Source organism: Cheilinus undulatus, linkage group 9 (genome assembly GCF_018320785.1).
Source record: "Cheilinus undulatus linkage group 9, ASM1832078v1, whole genome shotgun sequence".
In the NCBI taxonomy this organism is placed as follows: Eukaryota; Metazoa; Chordata; class Actinopteri; order Labriformes; family Labridae; genus Cheilinus; species Cheilinus undulatus.
In genome coordinates this window covers 50,644,403-50,670,893 of record NC_054873.1, presented here as the reverse complement: position 1 = coordinate 50,670,893, position 26,491 = coordinate 50,644,403, and the positions used below count along the sequence as shown (strand labels likewise).

The window sequence follows — 26,491 nt, the reverse complement described above, 5'->3', positions numbered from 1 at the left end:
TCCAGCCTCTCCTTCTCCATCTCCTCCAGTCTCTCCTCCTCTACCTCCTCCAGTCTCTCCTCCTCTACCTCTTCCATCTCCTCCTCTACCTCCTCCAGTCTCTCCTCCTCTACCTCCTCCAGCCTCTCCTCCTCCACCTCCTCCAGTCTCTCCTCCTCTACCTCCTCCAGTCTCTCCTCCTCTACCTCCTCCAGCCTCTCCTCCTCTACCTCCTCCATCTCCTCCTCTACCTCCTCCAGTCTCTCCTCCTCTACCTCCTCCAGTCTCTCCTCCTCCACCTCCTCCAGTCTCTCCTCCTCTACCTCCTCCAGTCTCTCCTCCTCCACGTCCTCCAGTCTCTCCTCCTCTACCTCCTCCAGTCTCTCCTCCTCTACCTCCTCCAGTCTCTCCTCCTCCATCTCCTCCAGCCTCTCCTCCTCTACCTCCTCCAGTCTCTCCTCCTCTACCTCCTCCAGTCTCTCCTCCTCTACCTCCTCCAGCCTCTCCTCCTCTACCTCCTCCATCTCCTCCTCTACCTCCTCCAGCCTCTCCTCCTCTACCTCCTCCAGTCTCTCCTCCTCCAGTCTCTCCTCCTCTACCTCCTCCAGTCTCTCCTCCTCCAGTCTCTCCTCCTCTACCTCCTCCAGTCTCTCCTCCTCCAGTCTCTCCTCCTCTACCTCCTCCAGTCTCTCCTCCTCTACCTCCTCCAGTCTCTCCTCCTCTACCTCCTCCAGCCTCTCCTCCTCTACCTACTCCAGTCTCTCCTCCTCTACCTCCTCCAGTCTCTCCTCCTCCACCTCCTCCAGTCTCTCCTCCTCTACCTCCTCCAGTCTCTCCTCCTCCACCTCCTCCAGTCTCTCCTCCTCTACCTCCTCCAGTCTCTCCTCCTCTACCTCCTCCAGTCTCTCCTCCTCCATCTCCTCCAGCCTCTCCTCCTCTACCTCCTCCTGTATCTCCTCCTCTACCTCCTCCATCTCCTCCTCTACCTCCTCCATCTCCTCCTCTACCTCCTCCAGCCTCTCCTCCTCTACCTCCTCCATCTCCTCCTCTACCTCCTCCAGCCTCTCCTCCTCTACCTCCTCCTGTATCTCCTCCTCCAGTCTCTCCTCCTCTACCTCCTCCAGTCTCTCCTCCTCTACCTCCTCCAGTCTCTCCTCCTCCAGTCTCTCCTCCTCTACCTCCTCCAGTCTCTCCTCCTCTACCTCCTCCAGTCTCTCCTCCTCTACCTCCTCCAGCCTCTCCTCCTCTACCTCCTCCAGTCTCTCCTCCTCTACCTCCTCCAGTCTCTCCTCCTCTACCTCCTCCAGCCTCTCCTCCTCCATCTCCTCCTGCCTCTCCTCCTCCATCTCCTCCAGCCTCTCCTCCTCTACCTCCTCCAGCCTCTCCTCCTCTACCTCCTCCTGTATCTTCTTCTGGATTTCTATTATCTGTCACCTGACAAAAATATCTTGCTGGCTGACATATGAACAGTGGGACAATTTGGGATGCAACAATCATTGATTTTGATGGTATAGGCTGAAGAAAAAACTCAGTTTCTCAATTATTATGTCTAATTTATTCACAAACAATATGGATGTATAAAATCACATTGTAATCCAAGGTTTTATTTTATTTTCCCCACAAACTTTCATTGTTAGTGTTTTTAAACAGTGGCTGCCTTTCAAAACACAAATAATACATAAAAAAATCAAAAAGTGTATCTCTTTGGCTTTAAATATACGCTTTTTAAAAATCTCTGTGTTGTTGAGGCTCAACAGTTATAATAATAATAATAATAATAATAATAATAATAATAATAATAATATTTTGTCAGCTCTTTCAATAGAACTCGAAGACATTTTACAAGAATAAAACAATTACATAACATAAACATATAAATTGCAATACATACGTTTATCATAAAGTTAAATAATAGAATATTAAAAAATATACAAGTAATACTACTACTACTACTAATAATAATAATAATTAATAATAATAATCATAATAATAATAATAGGAGGGGAGAGAGTCTGAGTTTCTGATGATGAGGAGGAGTTTGTGGTGTAATGTGTTCCTCTGAGTAACTTACACTTTGACTTCTAAAGAAGTCTCTTATATCCAGTTTAATTTTTTTGACATCTTGCCACCGGGCTGCGCCTAATTAGCAAACACACACACACACACACACACACACACACATTCAGTGTTAATGTAAATGAAACCTCTGATATTAAAATCCGTCTAGCTGACGTGACCCAGGCAGAACAAATGCCCAACATGTTAACAACTTACAGATGAACGTGGACTCATAGCCAGCTAGCTAATGTGCTCCAGTCGCTGTTTACAACCAGATGGAGTGACAGCGGGGACAGCCAATCACACGTTAGCAAGAAACGGCAAAGCCAATCGATGGGCCAGTGGGCGGTCTAAAGAGAAACAGGCTTCAGCTTGAGCAGCTGTTTTCCGCTTGGTCCTAGTGCTCAACCTGTCTCCATTTAATATAGCGTAACATTGTTTTTGATGGTAAAAACTGCAGGAGACCAAAACTGCCTTTTTAAGAAGTGCAGGGGACATGCCCATGCCCCCCCCAATTACGTCCTAGTAAGCAACCATCCTGTTAAATGTATTAATGGACTGTTCTAAGTTATATTTCCTTAAATATTAGAGTTGTAATGCCTGTTTCTGTCCTCATGGTTGTATCAAATATGTGTCTTTGACGGCTGTTGTGTTTTAAACATGCTGTCCACTAAATGCATCACTGCTGAGATTCTTCATAAAATAACAAGAGTTTCAGATTGACCTACCTGGACAGGTGATAACAGGAATCATGGAAATTGATAAGAACACATATTAAAGAGGGACTAGTCAGTGAAAAATGAGAATTTAAGAACATCCTCAAACTAAAGAGTGGATTTTTATTCTAGCTGCCAACTGAGCCAGAGAGACAAAGTTAATTCTGTCTCTTGTTTTTCTGTCTAAACCCAGTTATCTTTGATCAATGCCTTTATTTTGAAATAAGCAGAGGGAGGTGATCAGCAACTACAGAAAACATCTGCTCTGTTTCCAGTAAACAACAGAGGGAGGAGTTAACTGTCAAACTGTTTCAGACTCCTTTTTAGGTCACAGAGGTGAGAGACAGACGCACTTCAGAGAAAGGGTGAGTGTTAATAACTCAACATTATGATTGTTTTAGTGTTAAAACCTCTGGTTCACAGGTGAATAAAGCAGGGTAATGCTGATCATCCACTTTAAACAGTAAAACAAAGAAAACTGATGAGGAGCAGAGCTCCGTCTGCTCTGTCAATGTCACACTTCCTGTTTTTTTTCAGCTTTTGTAAGACTAGAGAAGTGAAGGAGACTCAGTTGTTGGAGCTAAAAACCAGAAATCAGATCTTTGTAGGTGGATGTCAGAAACTTCGTGTGTGTAGAGCTGTGTCTGATGAGGAGGAGAGATTCCTCTCTCTGAGTCTCATAATGTGAGCAGATTTAAATAGAGGCTGTTAGCAGAGTTCACTTTAACAAACCTTAAACAGACAGGATTCCTGCTCTCTCATCTCACAGTCAGTGTTTCTGGGTTCCTCTCAGGTAAAATGGGCCCACAGGGGTTTTAGAGGCAGGATTCCCTCCACCCTTTAAGTCCTCATGACAAAATAATGCCTCTTAGTGAGATGTCACCTCTAAATACAGTCTCAGTGAAACATCTAGGGTGTGTTCATCATAAATATATAGGCCGCTTCCCAAGTCGCTGTCCACATGTATGTATTCACTGTAGTCTAGTAAGTCCAATATTAATCTCACATTATTAATTATACTTCTACCTGCCATAAACCCAGATTGTTCTTCATCAATAATTTCCCCCAATCCCGTCTTTAGTCTGCGAGCAAAGATGGAGGCAAATATTTTAGCATCATTGTTTAGTAAAGTTATTGGCCTCCAGTTTTCTATATTCATTTTGTCTTTATTTGCTTTGGGTATTAATTTTATATGTCCTTGCTGCAGAGAAGGTGGGAGTTTGCCTTTAGTGATGGATTCTTCAAAAACACATGCAAGAAACGGGGCAAGGGCGTCTTTGAAGTTATTTTGGAATTCACCAGTAATACCATAATTTCCAGGAGATTTATTATCTTTGAGTGAATCTATGGCTTTTAGTATTTCAAAATATTTTTTTTTTGTTTTTTTCCAGTTTGATGAATCAACCAAAATAAATATATATATATAGCAATTAAAAAACAAAAACAAACCCAAGAAACCCAGTATTAAATCCCTCTTTATTTGTATTGATTTTTAGCCCATTCAGGATAAATCCGTACATGTTATGTGATTGTAATGGCTGAACCCAGGATGCGGAGACGGATAGCAGTTTTGAACAGGTTTATTGTACAGGTAAGTGGAACCAGGAGGGGTAAATCCAAGAGTCCGAGAAGGTGAGAGAGTGCTGGAGCTGGCTGCGGTGATCTGGGCAGGAGGCACTGGAAGGAAATGGAGAGGCACGTTAGAGGTGAGCAAGAGGATAACAAACACTAGAAAATAGTCAAAAATCTCAATAGTAGAAACACTGGTGAACTTCTCTGGAGGAATCTCGTGAGAGAAGGAGCCTGGAGCTGACGATTACCGTGAGGTAAGTAAGGCAAGACTCAGGCGCTGTAGAGAGCCGCAGCAGGTCTTAAGTAGTGCTCCTGATGAGTGATACGCTGCAGGTGTGAACTCTCCACAGCACCGGAGGGAAGGGGAGGAAGCCTCAGGAAGAACACAGTAAAGTTAGCAGCCAGTCACAGCCTCCGGAAACCGGAAGTTCCACAAAAATAAAACGACTCAACAAAGTAAAACACCACAGTACATCCCTAGTGTTAACTGGTGACTTTTCAGCTGAATGTGTCAGAGGTTGTAGTTACAACACTGAACATTTTCTGTAATGTCTGAGAAATGCTTAGGAGATGAGTTCATACACCTGCCAACACAGCCACCATGTTCTTTTATTAACAGCTTCTCTATTTGTCTAATTCAGCCTGTCATCACTTTAGAACACCACAAACAGGAAGTGGTTCTGCTGCTGGAAACAGACACACACTATTATAAACATGATTACATTACACAGCTGATTATTTACAGTAGATAAAGGGAAACAGTGGCTTTAAATATCTTGGATACTGTATTACTGCCAACCCTATGTCAGACATTCATCTTCCTGTCTGTCTCTACATCCTGAAATGAACACCCACAGTGACCCTCAAATGTTGACTCAAGATGTTAAAGTTCAAAGAAATCCTGTCACATATTTTTCTATCTAATCTATCTACCCCAGTCTAAAACAAAGACCTGTATGCCTGTAGGGACCTAACCAGGTCATGAACCTCACAGATATGAATACGTAGATACGACGCCCCTTTGAGCTGCGTGCCTACGGCGAGGCTAAGCTAGTGGGGGCAAAGTGTCAGGGCATTCCATGGTTGTAGATGGCACGAAAACTAAAACAGCAAGGATGCCTGCACATTGTGCTGCATATGGTTGCACACTACACCGTACGGTTGAAACAAGGACACTGGGAATAACCTTTCATAGGTAAAAATAGTTTTTGGCTCTTTTTTCATTATTAAATCTTGTTGAGAGCTTCAGTAACTACCTGGCTACTAGCAAAACACTAACGCGAGCTAGCAGCTTGACAGCCAAATACCAGATGATTAATAGTAGCTGTAGTATAGTTCTACAAGCAGTAGTAGTAGTAGTACTAAAAGTACAAGCAGCGGTAGTAGTATAAATAGCCTTTAGAGTCTTAGAAGTAGTACCAGCATTTGTAATAATATTACCAGTTGTAGTAGCAGTGCCAGTATCAGCAGTAGTAGTTGGTGTACTACCACTACTGTTAGTAGTAGTTATGTGGGTAGTGAGTATGTGGGCGCAACCCACATACTCAGCTCTGCTGCTCATCCCACAAATGCATGATCCTTACAAATGTGGCATCATTTAAAAGGGTAATAAACAGGCTTTCCAACGGTACAAAATTTATTACCAAGAAGTATGTTACAACAAAGAAATAATGTACCAAACACAAATTGCCTTACTTTTTTTGTTTTAAGTTTATATATGATTATATACATTATATAAGTCCAAGGTGAAGTGAAGTGTTACTATTTACTCAGTAACACGCACAACAATTTCAATGTACCTGTTTCTAACTTGTACAAATGGCAATAAACCATTCTTTTCTATCTCCACAGAGTGTGTTTGTTTCTATAAACATATATGTAGAGCGAGAAGGAGGGGGAGAGAGACAAATAAATTAATATAAATGATTATTTGATTACCTTCAAAATAAAATATTTCGATCTGAAAAAATATTTTATATATATATATCTTTATCTTTCCATTTTTATGCATTCAACTTTATATCTACGTACAAACATTTATAACTATATAATGGCTGAACATAAAAGATTCTCAGACCTCTGGACCTAAAGAGTAAAATAACTGAAATTTAGACTACATTGGTAAAAAGCCCTTTTTTAAAATTTTTTTAATAAAATGTTCTGTAATAATAGCATGTGTTTTGAAGTTGACAATAAAGTAAACCGCATGAAATTCGGTTGAGAAATGAGCAAGTTATGATTTATTTTCAATGTACATGCATTGCCTTTAATGAGAACGTCGCCCCCGCCAAGATGGCCGCCACGTAGGCATGTCGCTTATTGGGCTGCTACAGCGCCCTGATGTATCCAGTTTTCTATATATTGTAGGGTGACCATATTTTGATTACTGAAAACCAGGACACCCGGCCCAGGAGTGAGATACTCAAATGATACTCAAAGTTTACTCAAAGATGCCTAAAAATTTCAATACATTTAAAGTATGCCTCCTCTGTCTGGATAGAAAATTGTTATATTACCAAATACTATCTATAACCAAAGACACAAATTCAGTTAGGATTCTCAGAGGTTACTCAACATGTTTTATCATGACAAGTTTCAAAAATAACAAATGAAATAGCTAATGATAGAAATAATGTCTCTTCTGTATTAGAAATAAATGAATAAATAATAAATACCTCTGCTATATTAGCAATCCAACTTTAACAAAAATAGCTCTCACAAACTTACAAAAACTAACAAAAAATATCTACATCTTTATTTTAGCGAGCTCTGCTCGCTCGTTGTGAGTATAAAGAGAGCAGCCTCTCAGGGATTACGTCACATGTAGCACCACAGGTGCAGATTGCCCTAGTGCCGGTCAATTTAGGGGCCCAATGAAAACAATGAAAACCAGGACATTTTCATCACTTTATAAAAACAACCAGGACAGCCAGGACAGGATGTGAAAACAGGACATGTCCTGGGAAAACAGGACGTTTGGTCACCCTAATATATGGGTCCTTCTCACTTGTCTTATTATAAGGCTTGAGTCTTTTCCTTGAGTCTTAGTCCCTGCCCACCAAAGACTCATGGAGAGACCGAGGAATCGACGCGGAAGACTGAAGCCATAAGACTGACGATTAACGGTCCATGGGATGTCCTCCCCTCTGCAGCGTCACTTGAAGCAACATCAGTTTATGATGACGGTGCCGGCTGATCATCAATCAGCTGATCATCAATCAGCTTTCAGGAGGCAGAAACAGCTGATTGTGTCTCCATAAATTAACAGATGTCAGCATTTACAGGGATCAGAAAACCCCTGCATGAAGAGAAACCAGCAGTAAACATCAGAAGTTTTAAAGGCTCATGAACTGATGGGCTGGGATTTAAAAGTGTTTGAAATAAGCATTTACAGTGAAATATTGAGAATATATTTAATAAAATCAATAATAAAGAGTGAATCAGTATGGAGTTTAATATTTGATTTGTTTTCTGATTCACCTTCAAACATCAAACATGTTAAAAGCTCATAAAATCAACAGAATCAGATATAAATCTTCCCTTTGCCCCAAAAAACCGACATCATTTAGAGGATTTTTTTCTACATTCGGTCCGTCAAAATCTTTAATTAAGACAAAAGGTAGTAGTAGAAAAAGATTAAATTATTCTGCCCACCTGATTTAGACCAATTTAAGCCCAATAATAGTCGTTAAAAGTACGACCATACAGCGACGTCTTTACAGAGACGTCTTTACAACAACATGAAAATTACATTTTTTCACCTTTCACTTTTCTATTAAATCTAGATGTTGTTTAGACAGAGTGGAGAAGTTTTAAACATCATTGCAACTATTTTTTGATATCAAAAAACATGCGGGCCCTCTCTACCTGCAAATGCTATATTACCAAAAAGTCCTCTATAGATATAGATATAGATATTTTTTGTAAGTTTGTGAGAGCTATTTTTGTTAAAGTTGGATTGCTAATATAGCAGAGGTATTTATTATTTATTTATTTATTTCTAATACAGAAGAGACATTATTTCTATCATTAGCATGATAAAACATGTTGAGTAACCTCTGAGAATCCTAACTGAATTTGTGTCTTTGGTTATAGATAGTATTTGGTAATATAACAATTTTCTATCCAGACAGAGGAGGCATACTTTAAATGTATTGAAATTTTAAGGCATCTTTGAGTAAACTTCGAGTAAAGTGGCGGAGCTAGGCTTTTATCCTTGGGGGGGCCAGAGGGTGGCCAAGGCTATTTTAGGGGGTCCAGAGACTATGACAATCAATTGTAATCTGAGTCTCTAAATGTTGAAATATATTTAAGTACATATTAAGCACAGAAATTGAGATTTATGTATGTAATTTGCAGTTAATAACTAAAAACCCTCACAGAGCTACACATTTTAATAACTTTTTAGTTTTTTTAAAAATGTAAAAAAAAAAAAGGAAGAGGAAAAAAACAAGAGAGTGCATTTTCTTCTAATTCAATTTAATCCAGTTTTCACATGAAACATGTCATGCCATCAGCTTTAAAGTTTATGCAAATTCAAAAGCCTCAGCTGTTTGAATAAAATGAATTCCAGATAATTAGACATTAGAGAAATTGACAATTAATATCTAAACATTACAGTGACAGTATACTCCTGAAATGTGTGAGTGGTTTTATGTTGTAGGTGAGCTTTCACATGAATATAACAACCATTTACATTTCTAATGATCCTGTCATGATTTTTTAAGTTTAACAAAATAATTCCTGACTTCCAAACCCATTCCTGAGAGTCCTGAGGTCACAAGAATTTAAGTGGGTTTTACCTTTGAATGAAGAAGAAAGTCCTTTCATGAACAGAGGATAGTTCAGGCACATATCAGTCCATTCAAACATCCAGCAGGTACGTACAGGGCAGGTCATCCAGGTGAGCCTCCCTACGCTCCCATCAAAGGTTACCTCTACCTTTTCGTTGTCAGTGTGATTCTAAGAGACAGAAAGAGAGAAGAGGACAGAGACACATTCAGTTAGACATTTGATTTTCAAATAAAATAGTTTTAAACTGTTTAGAATGAAAAATATCACATAAAATGTAAATGTCAACATACACAGTTATTAAAAAATGAGAACGACAACATGTATATACTTGCATCCTGCAGAATTTCCACCAAATTCAGTTGCTTACCGAGTACGTCTTTAAGAAGGCAAAATCTTCTTCCTCCAAAGACAGATGACAGACCTCACAGAAAAGACCCTGATGGCTTGGCTCGGTTCTGGGAGATAGTAGACAAAAATAAAAAACACATAGTTATATAAGGATACTTTGTTTATCTAATACACTTCAGAACCTTTTCAAATTTTTAATTCTAAGGGATTACAGGAATTAGACAAGAAGATGACATATAAATAAAGGTGAGAGGGGAAAAAGCATGAGGCTGAGTGGAAATGGATGGAGAGGAAATGGGAAAAAGCAGCACAGGCTGAGATGACAGGAGAAATAGAAAATGATGCAGGCTATGAGAGGAAATGTGGAGATTTCAGCAGGAAGAGAGAAAAAAGTAAAAGACAAGAGTAAGAGAGACAAGGAAAAGAGTACAATAAATGATGATCAGTAAATACTGGGAAAAGAGGAGGATCTGCTCACCTCTGTGTGATGTTAAAGCTCAGCCAGCAGCAGGCAGGTGAGACAGGTGAGGAGGACACCAGACTCAGGTTTTTATCCCATGTTTCATCCACACCTCTCTGATGGACCAGTAAAGAACCTTAAACATAAAACACACACCTTAGACATGATGCTAGAACAAAAAGAAAATCATTTCTCCGCATTTCAAATTCATAAATTTAGGGTTGAATCTATAACTTTAGCAGCTCTAATCCTCTCTGGTTATCAGAGTAAAATGCTGGTGGAGTCCCACTAAAAAGTATGACAACAGACGGAACACTTGTATGGATTTGGCCCCTGTTTAAAGCTTTATTTTATCGTTAAATTTAATTAATAACTACCTTTCAACACAGTGTGGTCACTAACGTTAACTTAGCGGTACCCACCAGACTCTTTCCTCCGCGGTAAAGCGTCCTCCTGACGGTACTTTTCTCTCCGTGGAGCCCAGGCTGTTCACCGGGCCATGGCAATTTTCTCCCCCGCAGCTGCGTCTCCTCGCAGGGGTCCAGTTGTGGCGGTGTCCGCTACATCGATGTGAAAGGCACAGCTAGCTTTTGGCTGACGAGTGAAAATCTCAGATAAACTGACCATAGCTGTCCTCCGGAAAGCCTGCTGTTCTGCCCGCCGGCTGGAACTCCTGTACCCCACACCTGTGGTGCCTGGCGCGGCTTCATTGGGGCGGGGTCCGCTGCATCCGTGTAGGAGACAAAGCGAGCTGCAGGGTGATAACCGGTTAAATCTCCTTGACACTGACTGCTAGTCAGATTTTACATCTTAAAACTAGATGCTGAAAGAAAAAAATCACTAAATGGTGCGAAGACTGTTGAACAAAGCCGCCGATTATCGGTAAAATACCCGCTTCCATAGCTCACAGACTCTCCGGTGAAGGAAAAGAAGACATGGGTTGAAAAAGTCCGACAGTTTGACTCAAACAGCCTCCCGCTGCTCTCCGCTTGACTTATAAATCTACGTGTGAAATAATTCACGAGAAAAGTCCGTTACTTCGCTTAGAAGGATTTAAGTTTGGCGGGCTGTTTACGTAGAGCCGTTATTTTCGCTAACATCCTCTTCTGTGGTGATTCTTCCTCTTAGTAAGGTGGATTACAACTCTCTCTGGTACATGGCGGCAGCTACTGTACAGGAGGGACTTAGTAGCCAATAGGCGCCACTGATTTTAAAATGCAGCTGGCTCATTTTGACAAGACGTGCGGTGCCATGACATGTCAATCATCTGGGGTGGCACCTGGGGGGTCCAATCAGATTGAAGTGAAAACCATTTCAGGTGACTACCTCATTAAGCTCATTGAGAGAAGGCCAAGGGTTTGCAGCGCTGTCAACTAAGCAAAGGGTGGCTACTCTGAGAGATCTAAAATATAAAACATATTTAGACTTATCTAACACTTTTTTCTTTGCTACATAATTCCATATTTCTTGCTTCATATATTTGATGACCTCAGTGTGTATCTACAATGTAGAAAGTAGTAAAAATAAAGAAAAACACTGAATGAGATGGTGTGTCCAAACTTTTGACTGGTAGTGTATATGTTTATAGAAACAAACACACTCTGTGGAGATAGAATAGAATAGTTTATTGCCATTTGTACAAGTTAGAAACAGGTACACTGAAATTGTTGTGCATGTTACTGAGTAAATAGTAACACTTCACTTCACCTTGGACTTATATAATGTATATAACCATATATAAACTTAAAACAAAAAAAGTAAGGCAATTTGTGTTTGGTACATTATTTCTTTGTTGTAACATACTTCTTGGTAATAAATTTTGTACCGTTGGAAAGCCTGTTTATTACCCTTTTAAATGATGCCACATTTGTAAGGATCATGCATTTGTGGGATGAGCAGCAGAGCTGAGTATGTGGGTTGCACCCATGAAAAATGTGCCAAATATACTATAAGTGTAACGTATATAACTACTACTAGCAGTAGTGGTAGTACACCAACTACTACTGCTGATACTGGCACTGCTACTACAACTGGTAATATTATTACAAATGCTGGTACTACTTCTAAGACTCTAAAGGCTATTTATACTACTACCGCTGCTTGTACTTTTAGTACTACTACTACTACTGCTTGTAGAACTATACTACAGCTACTATTAATCATCTGGTATTTGGCTGTCAAGCTGCTAGCTCGCGTTAGTGTTTTGCTAGTAGCCAGGTAGTTACTGAAGCTCTCAACAAGATTTAATAATGAAAAAAGAGCCAAAAACTATTTTTACCTATGAAAGGTTATTCCCAGTTTCCTTGTTTCAACCGTACGGTGTAGTGTGCAACCGTATGCAGCACAATGTGCAGGCATCCTTGTTTTAGTTTTCGTGCCATCTACAACCATGGAATGCCCTGACACTTTGCCCCCACTAGCTTAGCCTCGCCGTAGGCACGCAGCTCAAAGGGGCGTCGTATCTACGTATTCATATCTGTGAGGTTCATGACCTGGTTAGGTCCCTACAGGCATACAGGTCTTTGTTTTAGACTGGGGTAGATAGATTAGATAGAAAAATGTGTGACAGGATTTCTTTGAACTTTAACATCTTGAGTCAACATTTGAGGGTCACTGTGGGTGTTCATTTCAGGATGTAGAGACAGACAGGAAGATGAATGTCTGACATAGGGTTGGCAGTAATACAGTATCCAAGATATTTAAAGCCACTGTTTCCCTTTATCTACTGTAAATAATCAGCTGTGTAATGTAATCATGTTTATAATAGTGTGTGTCTGTTTCCAGCAGCAGAACCACTTCCTGTTTGTGGTGTTCTAAAGTGATGACAGGCTGAATTAGACAAATAGAGAAGCTGTTAATAAAAGAACATGGTGGCTGTGTTGGCAGGTGTATGAACTCATCTCCTAAGCATTTCTCAGACATTACAGAAAATGTTCAGTGTTGTAACTACAACCTCTGACACATTCAGCTGAAAAGTCACCAGTTAACACTAGGGATGTACGGATTTATCCTGAATGGGCTAAAAATCAATACAAATAAAGAGGGTTTTAATACTGGGTTTCTTGGGTTTGTTTTTGTTTTTTAATTGCTATATATATGTCTTTTGGTTGATTCATCAAACTGGAAAAGATGTTTTATTCCAAATCCAATTTTTTGTTTTTGAAAATTCTGAGGGAAAAACGTCAGATGTCTGAGATTTAGGCCAAAATTCTAATATTAAAGTCAGGTTCACTGATTAACATGAGACTAACAAGATTTAAGTCAGAATTCTAAAAATAATTCAGATTTTTAAGGTAAAGGTTAGAATTTTGGGTTTAAAGGTCAAACATTAGAATTCACGGATTAAAATCAGCACTCAGAGATTTAATTTTGAGTTCTAAGGTTTAGCTAGGTTAAAATTCGGAGATTAAATTAGAATTCTGGCAGCAACATTATAGAGATTGAAAACAGGATTCTGTGATTAAAGTCTGACCAAAATTTCAAAATTATGAGATTAACATCAGAATGTTGAGATTCAAGTCTGAATGTTGCAGTTAAAATCACAATTTAGAGATTAAAGTCAGAATTATGAGATTAAAGTCAGAATTATGAGATTAAAGTCAGAATTCAAAGTATAGATGATAATCATACACTTAGTAAAAAGTCAGAATTCTGAGTTTAATCCTGAGATTAAAGTCAGAATTTTTCCTCAGAATCAGGTAAAAGTTTGATCTCCATAATATTTTAGAAGTGCCCCCTCCTCTTCTGATTAAATATTTGTTTTGTTTCTTATTCTATAATTAAAATGAAATAACACTTTTATTCCCCATGAATACCTTTTTTTTAATTAGATATACTCTACACAATTATTAACCACAAGGTTATTTGAACTTGAACTTTAATTTTCTACACATGAAATAAAAAATATTGACTGTCTCATTCTACAGAAACATTTTTAGGATTGGAAAGGATTTTAAAAATCTCTCTTAAACACATGTAATCAGAGTCACAGAATAATGTTGGGAATGCTAAAAAGCAGGACACTATCTGTTTAAATTGTCTTTTAATTTGGTGTAAAAATGAACTTACAACATTTAGGAGATTCTCCACATGCATGCACTTGACAGACCTTTAATCTGTTTTACATGTCATTACCTTTTTTATTGCCCTTCCTCTCATTACTTCTGTCCTGTGGGAAATCCAAGGATTTAAATATATACTAATACATAGAAACACCTACTGTAAACACACATAGTTGTAAGCACTTACACAAACACAAACCTTCATGAATATGCAAATATTAGTATATATCCTTACCCAGAACACTATAACTAATCTCAATGAAATGTTCTGAACAGATATGAAAAATGCACACGACCCTAAATGATTGTGGAACGAGGCTCTTTGCTTGGCAAGGAGCTGTTTTTATTGAACACACAGCGGTGAATCCACCTTACATCTACACTTCTCTATGGAAGAGAATTAGGGCCACTGAAAAAAAAAATTTGAGACGGAATTTTTTTTTTTTCACTGGTGAGAAAAAAGTCAGATTTTATTCTCAGAATTCTGACTTTATTCTCAGAATTCTGACTTCAATCTCAGAATTCTGACTTTATTCTCAGAATTCTGACTTTATTCTCACAATTCTGACTTTATTCTCTGATTTCTGACTTTATTTTCAGATGTTTGACTTTAATCTCAGAATTTTTACTTTAATCTCAGAATTCTGACTTTAATCTCAGAATTCTGACTTTAATCTCAGATTTCTGACTTTAATCTCACAATTCTGACTTTATTCTCTGATTTCTGACTTTATTTTCAGATGTTTGACTTTAATCTCAGAATTTTTACTTTTCTCTCAGAATTCTGATTTTATTCTCAGATTTCTGACTTTAATCTCAGATTTCTGACTTTATTCTCAGATTGCTGACTATAATCTCAGATTTCTGACTTTAATCTCAGAATTTTGACGTTAATCTCAGATTTCTGACTTTATTCTCAGAATTCAGACTTTAATCTCAGAATTCTGTCTTTAATCTCAGAATTCTGACTTTAATCTATGAATTTGGATGTTAATCTCAGATTTCTGACTTTATTCTCAGAATTCAGACTTTAATCTCAGAATTCTGACTTTATACTCAGAATTCTGACTTTAATCTCAGAATTCTGATTTTATTCTCATATTTCTGACTTTAATCTCAGAATTCTAACTTTAATCTCAGAATTCTGACTTTGTTCTTAGATTTCTGACTTTATTCTCAGATTTCTGACTTTATTATCAGAATTTTGACTTTATTGTCAGATTTCTGACTTTAATCTCAGATTCTGATTTAATCTCAGAATTCTGACTTCAATCTCAGAATTCTGACTTTAATCTCAGATTTCTGACTTTAATCTCAGAATTTTGATTTTAATCTCAGAATTCTGACTTTAATGTCAGATTTCCAACTTCAATCTCAGAATTCTGACTTTATTGGCAGATTTCTGACTTTATTCTCAGAATTCTTATTTGATCTCAGATTCGGACTTCAATCACAGAATTCTGACTTTATTCTCAGATTTCTTTCTTTAATGTCAGATTTCTGACTTTATTCTCAGATTTCTGACTTTAATCTCAAATTTCTAACTTTAATCTTAGAATTCAGACTTTAATCTCAGAATTCTGACTTTATTCTCAGATTTCTGAATTTAATCTCAGATTTCTGACGTTATTCTCAGATTCTGACTTTAATCTCAGATTTCTGTCTTTAATGTCAGATTTCTGACTTTATTCTCAGATTTCTGACTTTAATCTCAAATTTCTAACTTTAATCTTAGAATTCAGACTTTAATCTCAGAATTCTTACTTTATTCTCAGATTTCTGAATTTAATCTCAGATTTCTGACGTTATTCTCAGATTCTGACTTTAATCTCAGATTTCTGACTTTGATCACAGAATTTGGACTTCAATCTCAGAATTCTGACTTTAATCTCAGAATTCTGACTTTAAACTCAGATTTCTGACTTTATTCTCAGATTTCTGACTTTACTCTCAGAATTTTGACTTTAATCTCAGATTTCTGACTTTATTCTCAGAATTCTGACTTTAATCTCAGAGTTCTGACTTTACTCTCAGAATTCTTATTTTTTCTCAGAATTCTGACTTTAATCTCAGATTTCTAACTTTATTCTCAGATTTCTGACTTTAATCTCAGAATTCTGACTTTAATCTCAGAATTCAGACTTTAATCTTAGAATTCAGACTTTAATCTCCTGAATTCTGACTTTAATCTCATATTTCTGACTTTAATCTCAGAATTCTAACTTTAATCTCAGAATTCTGACTTTAATCTCAGAATTCTAACTTTATTCTCAGAATTCTGACTTTAATCTCAGAATTCTGACTTTAATCTCAGATTTCCGACTTTAATCTAAGAATTCTAACTTTAATCTCAGAATTCTGACTTTAATCTCAGAATTCTGACTTTAATCTCAGAATTCTGACTTTAATCTCAGATTTCTGACTTTAATCTCAGAATTCTTACTTTAATCTCAGAATTCTGACTTTATTCTCAGAATTCTGACTTTAATCTCAGAATTCTGACTTTAATCTCAGATTTCTGACTTTAATCTCAGAATTCTGACTTTATTCTCATATTTCTGACTTTAATCTCAGAATTCTGACTAATCTCAGAATTCAGACTTTAATCTCAGAATTCTGACTTTAATCTCCTGAATTCTGACTTTAATCTCAGAATTCTGACTTTAATCTCAGAATTCTGACTTTAATCTCAGAATTCTGACTTTCATCTCAGATTCGGACTTCAATCTCAGAATTCTTACTTTATTCTCAGATTTCTGACTTTAATCTCAGAATTCTGACTTTATTCTCAGATTTCTGAATTTAATCTCAGATTTCTGACTTTAATCTCAGAATTCTGACTTTAATCTCAGATTTCTGACTTTAATCTCAGAATTCTGACTTTAATCTCAGAATTCTGACTTTATTCTCAGAATTCAGACTTTAATGTCAGATTTCTGACTTTATTCTCAGATTTCTGACTTTAATCTCAGATTTCTAACTTTAATCTTAGACTTCAGACTTTAATCTCAGAATTCTGACTTTATTCTAAGAATTCTGACTTTAATCTCAGATTTCTGACTTTGATCTCAGATTCGGACTTCAATCTCAGAATTCTGACTTTAATCTCAGAATTCTGACTTTAATCTCAGATTTCTGACTTTATTCTCAGAATTCTGACTTTACTCTCAGAATTTTGACTTTAATCTCAGAATTCTGACGTTTTCCTCAGAATTCTGACTTTAATCTCAGAGTTCTGACTTTAATCTCAGAATTCTTATTTTTTCTCAGAATTCTGACTTTAATCTCAGAATTCTGACTTTAATCTCAGATTTCCGACTTTAATCTCACAATTCTGACTTTATTCTCTGATTTCTGACTTTATTTTCAGATGTTTGACTTTAATCTCAGAATTTTTACTTTTCTCTCAGAATTCTGATTTTATTTTCAGATTTCTAACTTTAATCTCAGAATTCTGACTTTAATCTCAGAATTCTGACTTTATTCTCATATTTCTGACTTTAATCTCAGAATTCTAACTTTAATCTCAGAATTCTTACTTTAATCTCAGAATTCTAACTTTAATCTCAGAATTCTTACTTTATTCTCATATTTCTGACTTTAATCTCAGAATTCTGACTTTAATCTCAGAATTCAGACTTTAATCTTAAAATTCTGACTTTAATCTCCTGAATTCTGACTTTACTCTCAGAATTCTGACTTTACTCTCAGAATTTTGACTTTAATCTCAGAATTCTGACGTTTTCCTCAGAATTCTGACTTTAATCTCAGAGTTCTGACTTTAATCTCAGAATTCTTATTTTTTCTCAGAATTCTGACTTTAATCTCAGAATTCTGACTTTAATCTCAGATTTCCGACTTTAATCTCACAATTCTGACTTTATTCTCTGATTTCTGATTTTATTTTCAGATGTTTGACTTTAATCTCAGAATTTTTACTTTTCTCTCAGAATTCTGATTTTATTCTCAGATTTCTAACTTTAATCTCAGAATTCTGACTTTAATCTCAGAATTCTGACTTTATTCTCATATTTCTGACTTTAATCTCAGAATTCTAACTTTAATCTCAGAATTCTTACTTTAATCTCAGAATTCTAACTTTAATCTCAGAATTCTGACTTTATTCTCATATTTCTGACTTTAATCTCAGAATTCTGACTTTAATCTCAGAATTCAGACTTTATTCTTAGAATTCTGACTTTAATCTCCTGAATTCTGACTTTACTCTCAGAATTTTGACTTTATTCTCAGAATTCTGACTTTATTCTCAGAATTCTGACCTCATTCTCAGAATTCTGACTTTATTCTCAGAATTCTGACTTTAATCTCAGAATTCTGACTTTAATCTCAGAATTCTGACTTTATTCTCATATTTCTGACTTTAATCTCAGAATTCTGATTTTTAATCTCAGAATTCAGACTTTATTCTTAGAATTCTGACTTTAATCTCCTGAATTCTGACTTTAATCTCAGAATTCTGACTTTATTCTCAGAATTCTGACTTTAATCTCAGAATTCTGACTTTATTCTCAGAATTCTGACTTTATTCTCAGATTTCTGACTTTATTCTCAGAATTCTGACTTTAATCTCAGAATTCTGACTTTATTCTCAGAATTCTGACTTTATTCTCAGATTTCTGACTTTATTCTCAGAATTCTGACTTTAATCTCAGAATTCTAACTTTAATCTCAGAATTCTGACTTTATTCTCAGAATTCTGACTTTAATCTCAGAATTCTGACTTTAATCTCAGAATTCTGACTTTAATCTCAGAATTCTGACTTTATTCTAAGAATTCTGACTTTAATCTCATATTTCTAACTTTATTCTCAGATTTCTGAATTTATTCTCAGATTTCTGACTTTAATTTTAGAGTGCTGAGGTTAATCTTAGATCTCTGACTTTAATCTCAGATTTCTAACTTTAATCTCAGATTTCTAACTTTATTCTCAGATCTCTGACTTTAATCTCAGATTTCTAACTTTAATCTCAGATTTTTAACTTTAATCTCAGATTTCTGACTTTTATCTCAGATTTCTGACTTTATTTTCTGAATTCTGACTTTTGTCTCACAAGTGGAAAAAAAATTTTCGTCTCATTTTTTTTTCAGTGGCCCTAATACTCTTCCGTTCTTCTCTGTTTCACTGCCCTCTACCTCTACGGATCGCTGAGTCACACACACAGTGTTACCGTAATACCTGTTATAATTGCACTCGCACATTACGCTGCCTACGTGACACCAGGGGATTTTTATTCTACCTGCCAACTGAGCCAGTGAGGCAAAGATAATTTATCTCTGTCTCTTTTTTTTCTATCTAAACCCAGTTATCTTTGATTAATGCCTTTATTTTTAAATCAGCAGAGGGAGATGATCAGGAACTACAGGGTTAAACTCTACTCTGTTTCCAGGAAATACCAAAGGGAGGAGTAAACCATGGGTGCGTTCGAAAAGTCCATTTTGCTTAGGAAGGTTCCTAACTGAGTGAAACGACCCGGAAGCATTTTAGTGTCGGTCATGATAAAGGCCGTTCGAATCATTCTCCAGCTGAAAAGGAAAGGAGCTTCATTATTTCCTTTATTATCTCCTTTAGCCTAGGAAACACTGGACCATCATTTACCAAAGGAGAGAGAAAAAGACGACCCACAATGCTTTGCGTAAACTTCATTTAAAGTGACGCACCTGTTGACCGCTCATCAGAACAAGTGAATAACTTGACTGTAACTTTACTATCCCCGATTTAAACGTAAAATTCAGTCAAACGTATAATACACGTGATAGTAGGGATGAACAGAGGAATATTACAGACATGAAAACTTTATCATTCAACTTATGATCACGATTTAATTTCTTCTCATTTCCATTTTATAAAAACAGTAAACTGATCAGTCAGTATTTTAAACTGTGTTTTGCTATTTTGAAATATTAAAGTAAATGTGATGAACGTCTGTTAATCACAACCAGTTAAAGCGATAAATTCGGCATGTTGCTGTATTGTGAATATTAGGCTATATCTCTCATCATAATGACGCAGGGAAGATTATAGAGCTTTTCACATGACGAGCTGAAAGAAAACTAAAACCAGAGTAGACTCTGTAATAACATTAACAGAGAGGAGAGAATTAAAGAAAAAAATGATAGGTAGGGAATAAAGAAAAACAATTCGTTGTGAAATAAAAGGACTTGAACATAATTCATGTTGTCGTATTGACTTAGCAGGACGTTCACAGTCACAGTTCCTCTTCCTGCAGAGACTTTGGCATATAAAAATAAATAATAAATTAATGAGCTCATATCTCTGACGTTTTAGCGTTTCATTCACAGCACAGAGAACGCACCGAGTGGTAGGTGCGAATTTTGCAGTCCATCAACATTAAATTGTAGTTTTTACACAAAAAAACATACGTCACATCCGTAACATCCGCCTAGGGTAAGTGCAGTCGGATTCCTTATTCACCACAGTTCTCCTTTTCTGTCCTCTTATTCCCACCTTTCCTTAACCCTGTGACGTTTTTCGTCAGGATTAAGGAAAGTGAATAGGAAAGGACTGAGGAGGTAATTTTTTTGGACTTTTTTAACAGACCCCATGAAAGTGAAACTGTTTCAGACTCCATTTTGAGCGGAGCTGAGGTACATACGCACTTCAGAGAAAGGGTGAGTGTTAATAACTCAACATTATGATTGTTTTAGTATTAAAATCTCTGCTTCATGGGTGAATAAAGCAGGTTAATGGTAAGTCATGTTAAAGAAAGTTCTTTTGTTGGAAGCTCTGAAGAAAGACAAGAGAGGGATCTAACTCTAGTCAACAGCATTTATTCTGGTCACAGGTGAAGCATGTGCTCAGCGCTGAGGTCTCAGAAAAGTGAGCCCCGATACACAAAAGAGATGAACACTTAGGATGAGTTGGTCTTCTAGTAGTCCAGTTCATACTGGTCTAGGGCCCTCTTCTATCATGGGCTGCGCCAACCTTGTCAAAATAGTGTGTGTGTGTGTGTGTGTGTGTGTGTGTGTGTTGGTTTCAACAGTGGAGGAGGCATAGTTTTAGTAGCTACAGATATCTCCTGTTATTCAGAAACATCCTAAATATTACGAAGCAGCATTGTTTTAGACACGGGATCAACAGCATTATACACTAACTTCACAAAGGCAAAACTCCAGATATCCTCCAGTCATCCACTTTAAACAGTAAAACAAAGAAAACTGATGAGGAGCAGAGCACTGCTCTGTCAGTGTCACACTTCCTGTTTTTTTTTTTTCAGCTTTTGTGAGAATAGAAAAGTGAAGGAAATTCAGGTGTTGGATCTAAAAACCATAAATCAGATCTTTGTAGGTGGGTGTCAGAAACTTCGTGTGTGTAGAGCTGTGTCTGATGAGGAGGAGAGATTCCTCTCTCTGAGTCTCATACATTCCATATTATTCTGACATTTTTCTATTTTCCTAAATATTAATGCAAATGACAGAATATTTTTCAAGTCATCAGCCGTTAGTGCATAATTTAAATGTTTTTCAATCAACTTCATAATGATAACCAATATATATATATATATATATTTTATATTAAAATGCACTGTTCCACATTATTAAGCAGGCCACAGGTTTCAGCAATATGGGAAAGAAAAAGGATCTCTGCTGCTGAAAAGTGTTAAATGGTCTGAGTGTACAGGTATGATGTGAAGAAAAGTCTCTCTCTTCTTCTGCCCGCACGTACCACGCCATGTTGTCCCGGATTGACTGGTCATGTGACACCGTGCGTCACGTCCCATGACTTGTAAATGTGAAAACAGTGTTTTCATTACACTTTGGCGATATATTTCTGTATCCTAACACCTGGAAACCCTCCTCATGAAAGTGTAAAGGTATATTCTAGTTTTTTTTTTTTTTTCGAAATTCAGGTTTTTCCATTACCAGTTTTTTTATTGCGCTAATTTGATTTTGCTCATTTCCAAGTGTAATGGAAACCCAGCTAGTGTTTCTGGGTTCCTCTCAGATTAAATGGGCCCACAGGGGTTTTAGAGGCAGGATTCTCTCCACCTTTTAAATCCTCATGACAAAATAATGCCACGCACTAGATGATTTTCACCAGATGATTTTCAAATCTTAACAGAAAAGCCCCAAAATAAATCTCTGATCTTGAGTCAACATTTGAGGACCAGCCTCTCATCTCCAACAGTGAATGAACATCAGTCCTCGTAAATGTTGTTGATCTCCATCAAAATAACAAGTGAAGTTTCTCAGCTGTCTTCATGTGATGTGAGCAGCTCCTCCAATGATTCCACAATCACACAACTAATCAGTAAATCAGTCTGTCCTCAGTGGGGGTGTGACCAGACACTTATCTCACGAGACGAGACGAGACTTTACACTTTTTTTTTAATTTGAAAAAGAAAATTTAAAAAGATACATAGGTGGAAAATATGTCTTTTAAACAAATGAAAATCATAATTGCAACGCATTCAGGTCTATTCAGAAATGTTTGAACTAAGTACTGAGTAGGCTATCAGTGCTTCCAAACAGTTTGTCTTGTCTAACTCTGACTCAAACTGTACATTTTAATGCCCTTTAAATCCAACCTCTCATTTTAACAGTCTACAAAATCATTAATTTACTACACTATGCTCTCGTCACTACTATTACAATGACTATTTTTGATATAATATTTGATTATATATAATAAAAGCTTTTATATTATTTTGATAGTATTTTTAGCACTATTTTCAACAGGCCTAAATCTAAAGAGCTGCATCAGTAAAATCAAACTCTTTCTCATCCTCTTTAAGGACATCCATATTTAAAACAATCAACAGAAATATTTCTGTCAATAAGACGTTTGCTGTTATTAAGAGAAATAGATTATTTTATAGTTTTGTGGTCTTTTTGGTCATATGAGCTTTAACACTGTTGGACACCACACACTGATGAGCGTGTGTGTTAATGTGTGTGCGTTGGTGAGTGGGTGTGTGTGTGTGTCTCTGCTCTGTCTGCTGTCTGACAGCAAGCATGGCGCGTTTAACCGGGGCTAAAACTTCGTTTATTGGAGCTAACTGGACTCTATGGTGCTCAAACAGAGTTTGTTTTGCTAAGTTTACCGCTGCAGTCACGCTATAAGCTTCTGATTGATGATACACACAGCCAACAGCTGATGGACGTGTGACTGACAGACGGTGAGACGAGAAGGAGACATGAGGAAGCAGCGACTGTTTCAAAGTTACTAAGTCAGAAATAGCGGCACTAAAAGTGAGTCTGCGCACATACACGAGCTAAATAAACGCTGTATTCTCCTCATGGAGACTGCACGGGTTACCAGCAGCAGAATCTCATCAACTCAGACCGTTATGATCATGTGTGGCTTCACGTAGCGCACGCGGGTTTGAGCGGTGATCTTAATGAGTCACGGATCAGCTCCGTTTCTTTATTAGCTCACTCACGATCAGTTTTAAAGTCACCATGGCATCCTTGTGCTCTTTTATAATTTCCAGTTTGGTATTTTTTTCTGTAAGGAGAGCTGCTGCTCCTTCTGTCTGCACAATATTGATCTCGCGAGATTGATTTCTCCGCGATGAGAAATCTCGTGGCGTTCTGATCTCGTCACACCCCTAGTTCTCAGTGATCAGTTATTACTGATTCTCTGGATTGGTTGATGCAACCCTTCTTCACATGGTCACTTCCTGTCTTACCATGGTTCTGGTTCCTGTTTTTAAAACAACAGCTCAGCTAGAGAGAGGAGGAGAGAGTGCATCTGCTCTGGTGTGTAGAGAGGGAGAGGAGGAAGGAAACAGCTTCATTTGATTGTCTGGCCCCATATGAACCTGTGAGGTGTGTGAAAACCACTGAGACTGTAAATCAGAAGTGTCCTTATTGTTCTTTAGAGGCTTTTTCTGACACTGTGGTTCTCAACTGGTGGGTCGGGACCCAAAAGTGGGTTGTAAAGTCTTTTTCAGTGGGTTGTGGAACAAAAATGTGGCAAAAGGTTTTTGATGTGCTTTTATTTTGAAGGATTTGTCTCCATCACAGCTTTGTTTCATCTTAAGTCCACACTGTCTCATTTTCACTGAAATATTTGGTTCTGATTAAAAATGAAATCAGTTTGGTTGATTTGTCATTCAGGGGGTAGTGGTGGGTCCTGAATCTAGACCAGTTTAGATCCACTGGTCTAAAAGGATCCAGTGAAAGGAGAGTAGAGGTTTACATTTTCCTTGTGGGTCCAGAGCTGCTGTTTCAGGTTTAATGTGATTTTAATGACATAGTGATAATACCATACACCATGAGAGCGTTTAAGGAAGGTTTAATGGAATTAGAAACTGGTTAGCCCCTAATCCTAGTCTGAGATCAGTTCTATCTCCAGACCAGGGTCAGATACCCAGCAGTGATCCAGATCAGATTAGGGTCAGACAGACTGCAGTGAGGTGTGGGATCAGGCAGACAGGAGTGAAGGTGAAGTCAGATAAATTCTCTCTTTAGGTCATGAGGCTTGAATTTATGAACACGTTCTTCCTGTTTGTTTCTCTCCTGTTTGTCTTCCTTGTTCTCAGGTTGTTCTACCTTCATGTTCTACATCGTCCTCTGCACAATCTGGACTGAAGATGATGAGGGACCGAGGAGACGAAGAGGACAGAGGAGAGTCTCCTCCTTCCAGCGGTGTCTCTGTGAAGAGTGACTGGTCTAAAGATTGTCCTCCATTCTTCAGTACTGGACCAGGACCAGTGCTCCCTTTTCCCAGTAGTGTCTCTGTAAAGAGCGACCGGTCTAAAGATTATCCTCCATTCTTCAGTACTGGACCAGGACCAGGACCAGTGGCCCCTTTTCCCAGTAGTGTCTCTGTGAAGAGTGACTGGTCTAAAGATTGTCCTCCATTCTTCAGTACTGGACCAGGACCAGTGGCCCCTTTTCCCAGTAGTGTCTCTGTAAAGAGCGACCGGTCTAAAGATTATCCTCCATTCTTCAGTACTGGACCAGGACCAGGACCAGTGGCCCCTTTTCCCAGTGGTGTCTCTGTGAAGAGTGACTGGTCTAAAGATGAGCCTCTGAACTTCAGTAATGCACCGGGACCAGGATCAACGTCCCCTTTTCCCAGCGGTGTCTCTGTGAAGAGTGACTGGTCTAAAGATGAGCCTCTATTCTTCAGTACTGGACCAGGACCAGGATCAACGTCCCCTTTTCCCAGCGGTGTCTCTGTGAAGAGTGACAGGTCTAAAGATGAGCCTTTGTTCTTCAGTACTGGACCAGGACCAGCACCCTCAGATCCAGAGTAAGAGAACTTCTCTTTAACCTCTGAACTGTCAGGATTCAGCTCTTTGTGTCTTCAGAACTAGAGTTGTCTCAGTCCCACATTTTTATCTCTGATATCCTGGTAATAAAAGCAGAAATTTGGTGTATTTAATGATTCAGAGGCTCCAGACAAAGACTAATATGAGGCTCTTCAACATTTTTCTAAGTTTCAGTTTAATGTGGAGACCAGAGGTCGCGTTAACCGAATATTCTCCGTCACTGACGGATTTTTTTGAAGGATGATGGAGAATTTTGAAGGCTGTCCGTCATTTTGACGGGCTGGAATGATGAGGATTAGCCTGCATTTTAGTTGCATAGACCTTTACTATTTTGCACACATGGACTATCAAGGAGGTTATTTAATCTGTTAAAAATCTTGTACCTAGTGGGCTCTCTCTCTGACCTCAACATCATAGATTAATGAAAGCGCGTCGGTCTCTGCTGCAGGTGTCTCAACACCGGTTGGCATGCTGAGTTCCCGCTGCTTCCACCTGGCTTGCCACAGGCTCGCAGTACAAAACTATTTGCCACATTCTACAAATTTTTGGAGTCAAGGCAAATACAAACGCAATGGACTCAGTGTGCAAGGTCCAAGTGCAGGACGTTTTTTCAGATTATGACTCTCTGGAGCAGACGCACAGCTCCACAGTGCAGCCTTTTAACAACTTGTTACCAGCTATGGTCGTCAAACTTCAACATCTTGATATTAAAAAATATCCTCCAAACTGTGCGTGATATCTTGAATGGGGCAGTTCATAGTTGCTCGCTTAAGGAAAAGGATTGTTATTCCACCGTCACTGCTTAAAAATGGTGAGGAGTAAACGCTGCTGTGTTCATCTCTCTCTCAACGCCATTAAAATGCAGAACCTCAAAGATTGTTTTTTATATCAGTTTTGAAATGGTGCTTCATTACTCAAACACTACTAATAAAATCATATTGAATTATATCATATTACAGATATTAAAAAGGAAATTATAATGATGGATTGTAAAATGGCATGACGGAATTTTTACAACCCTTTCCGTCAAAATGACGGACAACAAAAAAGTCCTCCAGCTCAACCTCTGGTGGAGACTGAACTGAATGTGAGCAGAGATCATTTAAAAGTTGTTTTAAATCAAACTGTTCAAAGAGAAGACAAAAATCTTTGGAGCAACCAGGAGATAAATTTATGGTAAAAAGTTAAAAACAGGAGCAGAGACAGTTAAATTTAGACATGTTTCTAAAATAATCCTCTGA

General features: G+C 37.8%; 1 protein-coding gene across 1 annotated transcript; it reads left to right on the top strand.

The window, feature by feature from the left end:
- Window positions 1–3,093: 3,093 nt before the first annotated feature.
- LOC121514837 (MAPK-interacting and spindle-stabilizing protein-like) lies at window positions 3,094–25,235 on the top strand. Its single transcript, XM_041795208.1, has 2 exons — window positions 3,094–3,118; window positions 24,516–25,235. The coding sequence occupies exon 2, from the start codon at window positions 24,567–24,569 to the stop codon at window positions 25,233–25,235; it is 669 nt and encodes a 222-aa protein (XP_041651142.1). The 5' UTR covers window positions 3,094–3,118; window positions 24,516–24,566.
- Window positions 25,236–26,491: the final 1,256 nt, after the last annotated feature.